The following is a 6000-nucleotide window of genomic DNA, read 5'->3' as shown; positions in this document are numbered from 1 at the left end:
AGAAAGAAGCAGCACACTCCTCGGGAGAGGTGGCAACCAGCGAGGTAAGTCAAGGGGTTTCTGGAAACCTCTTCACGTCTCCATCTGAGGCATCTCAGGACGGTCTCTGGATTTAGGAGAGTGAAGTCCTTTCTATTTTTTAAAAATATATCTGTTTATCTATCTATCTGTCTGTCTGTCTGTCTGTTTACTTACCTATCTATAGTCTATCTTTGAGACAGGTCCTTTGTTGCTCAAGGTGGTGCAACTCCAGGATCAAGTATCCTCCTGCCTCCTTTTCCTGGTGTTGGGATGGATTATAGGCTTGGGTCACCACACTGGTCAGGGCAGAGGACTTTCTGTCTTTGGGATCTGGGTTTGCTTAATCGAAAAAATGGACACAGTGCTTACTGGCACCAACCTCTGTGGGTGATACTTGAGGTTCTCCCACATTCTGGCAGTACAGAAAGGCCAGGAACACACTCCAGTTTTGTGATGGTACTTAGCAGAGGCTTGGCACCTGAGAGTAGGGTACTCTGGAGCCTGGCTGTTCAGTCCTGGTTCTGTTCCAGGGTTCGGAGCTCTAAGTCACGGTGCCTGTGGCCTGACACCTTCGGCGAGAACAGGGCCTCTCAAGGCCCACAGTCCTGCGGACCATTTCCAAAGATCTCCAAGGCCAGGCGCCTGCCTGGGGGCGGGAGCCGCAGGTGGAGGCCATGGGGAGCATCCCGCAGGTGGCGGCGCACAGTCGCAGCCAGGTGGGAGTGTCAGGCTCCGCCCCGTGCGCTGGTCTTGGGGAGGGTGGGACGAAGGGAAGCCCCGCCCTCCCCGCGCTCTTGGTCTGAGCCGGTGCGGGAGCGGAGGCGCGCGGAGCCGGCAGGAGCACGCGGGAGCGCGGCCCCGCAGCGGCCCGGCCCGAGGGAGCAGCACGCAGGAGCAGAACGGCCTGGCGACCCCCGCCCTAGCGAGGACCCCGCCCCAGCGCAACGCCGCCTCGAGAGCGGACTCCGGCCCCGGAGCGCGGCCTCGCCCGCCTCGCTCGCCCGGATCTCCGGGCTGCGGGCATGGACAGCGCCCGCTCGCCCTGTGAGTATCAAGCCCTCCCGCCCGCCGCCTTTGTGTGCGCGCTGCGCCGCCGCAGCCCCCTCCCCGCGCGCCCCGGGCCCGCGTCCTTTGTGGAGTCGGCTCTTACCCGGTGCTTCTCCCCGCCCCGGGTCTCTCTGTCCCCTCCGCAGCGGCCCGCGGGACAGCCCAGCAGGGTCGCTCCCAGGCCGGCCTTGACCCCTTTCTCCAGCCTCGGGAGCCCTTCTGTAGCTCCGGTGGGCCCTCAGGGACACCTAGCAGGTCGTTCCTCTTGGAGTCCCCGGGATAGCTCGAAACAGGCCATGTTCGCGGCTCGAGGCTGAGAAGAGCAGGGCATCCCTTTGGCATCTTCGCCTCGGGGTCCCGTCTGCAGCCCCTCTCCTAGGAGCCCACGGGGGACCGCCCGGCAGGCCACTTCTGCGGCGGGGCTGGGCAGGGCGCAAGCCCAGGGGCGGCGCTGTCTCATCCCGGGGCCCAGGCAGGTGCGGCGGGGCTGGCGCTCACGCGGGGCCCGTGTGTCCTTGGCCCGCAGAGATGGACGGCGATGGCGGCCGCCGAGACGCCCCCGGCGCGCTGATGGAGGCCGGGCGCGGCACGGGGTCGGCCGGCATGGCGGAGCCGCGGGCGAGGGCGGCGCGGCTGGGGCCCCAGCGCTTCCTGCGGCGCAGCGTGGTGGAGTCGGACCAGGAGGAGCCGCCGGGCCTGGAGGCGGCCGAGACGCCGAGCGCGCAGCCCCCACAGCCCCTGCAGCGCCGGGTGCTTCTACTCTGCAAGACGCGCCGCCTGATCGCGGAGCGCGCCCGGGGCCGCCCCGCCGCGCCCGCGCCTGTCGCACCCTCAGCGCCTCCCGGCTCTCCGGGTGCCCCCTCGGACCCCGGTCCGGAGCGAGCTGGCACGCAGGAGCCCAGCCCAGATCCCACCACCGCCTCAGCTGCAGCCGAGCCGGCCCCCGACGGCGGCCCGCGGCAGGAGGAGGCGCCAGCCCCAACCCCGGAGGACGCTGGAGCCACCGAGGCGAAGCCCGAGCCCGGGCGCGCACGCAAGGATGAGCCTGAGGTGGAGGAGGACGATGAGGACGACCTCAAGGCCGTGGCCACCTCCCTGGACGGTCGCTTTCTCAAGTTCGACATCGAGCTGGGCCGAGGCTCCTTCAAGACGGTCTACAAGGGGCTGGACACGGAGACCTGGGTGGAGGTGGCATGGTGTGAACTGCAGGTGAGGGTCGGTGCCCACAGGTGGGCTGTCAGCAAATGCGTCCTTGGGTGTGTCCTTGCTCTTGGGCAGGGCTTTAGGCAGCCTTGGGGATGGTGGTGGCTGGGATGTGTCACCCTCTGTGTGGGTGTCCCGCAGGACGTATGCCGTGTGTATGGATACCCTGTTGGTACTGTTTCTGGATCTGTGCACAGGTTGAGGCTTGTCATCTTGGAGGTCAAGGCTGGGTATGTGCTGTGCCCAGTTGTGCCCACGGTGACAAAGGCCCCAGGGTGGGCAGTGTCTGTGGGCCCCTGCTCCTTGTCGGTCCTCAGAACCCACTTTTATTGACTCGGCAGAGACTGAAGGAAGGGAGTGTGAGAGAAGGCTGTGTCTGGGCCCTTTGCTAGGAGGCTTGGAAGCTCCCAGCCGTCCTCAAATTAGCATCTTCCTGTGCCCTGTGAGATGTAGGTGTGATCGCTGCTGCAGATGCCTGCAAGGACTTCCTCTGACTCAGGACTGGTGCTTCGGTGGGCCCTGGGGGCTCTGCTGGCCAAGGCCTAGAAGCCCTGTCGGCAGCCTCCTTGTGTTCTAAGAGCCCGGTTTGTTCACAAATTAGGTGTGTGAGTGAAAACCATGAAAAATGCCTGTCTTTTCTCTCTCTCCCTCCTCCTCTCCCCTCTCCCCCACCCCCCTTTCTCCCTCCCATCTCTGTCTCTGTTTCTGCTTTTTTTCCTTTTATTTTGGAAGCAGAAGCTCAGCATGCATTTTTCATAACCTTGCCCTCACGTTAGCTGTGTCAGCCCTGGCCCTGAAGATTATATAAACCGCAACCCTAGCCGTCCTGGGGCCAGCCTTGGAAGAGGGGGCAGCTCCTGTCACAGGGGTGTTTACAGGCCCTCCCTTGCTGGGAGGGAGGGGCAGCTGTCAGGCAGGGGCCAACTGGGAGAGTGCTGGCTGGAGGTGTAAGCCTACCCCGCTGGCCTGTAAAGTTAGCTGGCCTTCCAGAGCTGATGCATCCTGGGCCAGCCTGGGTGAACTGGGTGCCAGGGCTACCATCTACTGCGGGATGCCTGCACTTTTGGCCCAGAAATGGGATTCAGATGCTGTGTTCTCAGTACCTCCAGGGTGCTCTGCATGTGTGTACCAGCTGGGCTCATTTCTGAGGTGTAGACCTGTCATCAGCCCTGAGACAAAGAGCTTCAAAGGTCTTGTCTCCTCACTGCCCTTTGGTTCTGTCATGAAAATGTGGCTTCGCAGGAGAGGGTCAGTGGTGTCTTTTGGAACTTTCAACAGGGGTTGAGTTTCTTTCTCCCTCGTGGTTCCTATTAGAATTACCCCTGTCTTTTGCCTGGCATGTCCTAGACCTTGCAGAGAGGCAGCCTTGATGGTGCAGAATGGGTGTGGATGGCAAGGAGCAAGGGTTCTGGCCCAGGATCCTGGAGTATGCCCAGTGCCCCTGCTACCTGAAGAGGCACAGAGGAGAGAGGATCCAGGAAGGGGAGATGATTTCTCCATTCTGGAGAACGGCACGATTCTTGGCTCCCCACTTTCCTGCTCTTGCCAGATGACCAGTGTGGCTCTCTGAGCACCTGCTGGTACTGCTACTATGGAATGTCACTGAGGGTAGAGGACAGAGCAGGGGTGCTACAGCAGGCTGGATGTGAGATAGACTTCCGTAGTTCAAGCCTGTCTATCTGGCTGAGGCACTGCAGAGGCCTGGCACTCTTGTTAATTCCCCTTCCCTTTAAGGCAAGACAAGTCAGTCTGACTTTGTGGGCGGGGGCAGCAGAGGGTGGGACCTGGCCCATGGCCAGGGGTCTTTGGATACTTGGCTCTAGGTAAAATGGGGTAGCTTCTGGACTTTAGTGCTGTTTCTTGCTTGGGGAGACTGGAACCCCCCAGTAGGTAGAGAAACTGTCCTCACACCTCCTTCATTAAAAGGTGCTGTTCATGTTTGGCTCAGGCTGCAATACATTATATGGGGTTATCTTCCTCTATTTGGCCCACCCTGGGAAGGTTCACGTGACAGGGGCCTGGACCAGCTTTGAGCCCTCTGGGTTAGAGCCTCCTCATCATAAGTCATATTGATGATGGGATCATTGAGTGACTGCTTGATACCAACTAGGAGGTGGCTGGATGTCACAGGATCTGGAAGGATGGCAGAAGCCTGACTGGGCCCTGGGAGAAGCCCACCCAGAGGCCCCTATGTGGTGTCCTGAGCTGAGGAGATAGTGGGGCAGCAGGGATTCTATACATACCCAGATCAGGGCACAGGCTAGGAGAGGGGAACCAGAGTCCTTGTCCTGGGTAGGGGTGTGATCCCCATTCATTGTATGTAGAGGGCCCCAGCAGGGTGTGGGCTATAGATTTCCTGGCTTTGGACCCAAGAGGGAGCCTTGTTTATCCACCATGACTGGGTTTCCTTGAACCTCTGCAGTCTCCAGTGTTTCAAACTGTCGGGGAGGGTTCCTGGATTCTGGGTGGCATGGTGAAGGGAGGGTCCGTCAGGACTTGGTTTTCCTCTGGGGGAGGTTAGCCTCCTCTGCCCTCTCTGGACACCCAGAGCTTTGGTCTGTTTACTCAGGTGCCTGTTGAGCGGCTGCTTCCTTTCTTCACCCTCAGTAGTGGGCCTGGTGTGGCCTCCACAGTGGTAAACTGCTTGAAGTCTCTTTCCAGGGTTCTCTGCCAAGGGGCAGAATCAACACACACAGTCATAGGCCTGTGAGCAGCTTAGAGGACACTGGGTTCCCTTTAGTGACTTGTGTCGAAAGGGTTTGACAGGGAGAGAAGTATTGCTGGTTCCACATCAAGGGTGGGAAGATGGCCCACCTTCTCAACCGTAGCCATGCCCAGCTGGAGCTCGGGTTGTTTTGTTTTGTTTGAACTGGGGGTGAGGAGGGGCATTTAAAAAGACTTCGTCCTGTCATCTGTCCTTTGAGTGCACTGTTACTTCTGCGAGCAGAGTCCTGAAAAGTGGCAATGGAGGAAGCCAAAGCATGCCCAGAATCCTCCGTCCTCATCCTTTCTCCCTGCTTTCAGGGGACTCGGTGTCCCCTGCTCTGTGCCTCGGTCTGCTACCGAAGTTCTGCTGCACGCTGCTGTTATGGGGAGGGAACTGTCTCCAAGGCAGGGCCCTCAGCCAGGGATGGGTCCGTCCAAGAGGTGGAGGTGCTCAGTCCTTGATCCTCCGCAAGCCCAGCTTGCCCCTAGCAGAATGGTATGAGGCCTAAGGAGGAAGTGTGGGGGCGGAGGCTTCGTGTCTCAGCCCTGCCTGAGCCTTGCTTGCTAAGCACGGAGGAGACAGCCCCAGGGTCTTCCAGTCACTAATTGGGTCCTGCTGCCATGTTGTGTGTTCCCACCTCATGCTCTAGCCAGATGTACAGCGCCTTGCCAGTGCTGGGAGCAGGTGTCACCCAAGGGGTCTTGTGCCTTGTGTGACTTGTGCCTTGGAAGACAACTCAAGTGCCCCTGAGACTTTTCAAAGGGCCCTCTCTGCCTTCATGGCATCTAGGTGAGGTGGAAGTCCCAGGCCCAGGGCTGGGAGAGCCCCCAGAGTCATGCTGTGGTATAACCTTGTGCAGAAAGCCTGGCTGCTACCTTACCTGCTCTCATCCCTGGCCCTGTGGTGTGGGGACAGGAGGCAGTGAGCCACTGTCCCAGCAGGCAATGGTGCTTGTCGGGAGAGGACACTCTGAGACAGCGTGGCCTGATTTGGCTGGCGGTCACCTGGCCTTCTTCCTCTCT

General features: G+C 60.3%; 1 protein-coding gene across 7 annotated transcripts in view; it reads left to right on the top strand.

Moving 5' to 3' along the window:
• Positions 1-506: 506 nt before the first annotated feature.
• Positions 507-6000, top strand: part of Wnk2 (WNK lysine deficient protein kinase 2) — a 114244-nt gene continuing 108750 nt past the window's right edge. For 4 of the 7 annotated variants that reach the window (XM_036188041.1, XM_036188040.1, XM_036188044.1 and 1 more), the window contains exons 1-2: positions 1002-1065; positions 1595-2277. In XM_036188041.1, the coding sequence (XP_036043934.1) occupies positions 1597-2277 (681 nt within the window). In that variant the 5' untranslated portion in view covers positions 1002-1065; positions 1595-1596. Of the gene's footprint in view, positions 1066-1594; positions 2278-6000 lie in introns of all 7 variants that reach the window. The other 3 variants (XM_036188045.1, XM_036188043.1, XM_036188039.1) reach the window with 1 other exon arrangement.

Source organism: Onychomys torridus, chromosome 5, assembly GCF_903995425.1.
Source record: "Onychomys torridus chromosome 5, mOncTor1.1, whole genome shotgun sequence".
In the NCBI taxonomy this organism is placed as follows: domain Eukaryota; kingdom Metazoa; phylum Chordata; class Mammalia; order Rodentia; family Cricetidae; genus Onychomys; species Onychomys torridus.
This window is presented reverse-complemented; position numbering and strand designations above follow the sequence as displayed.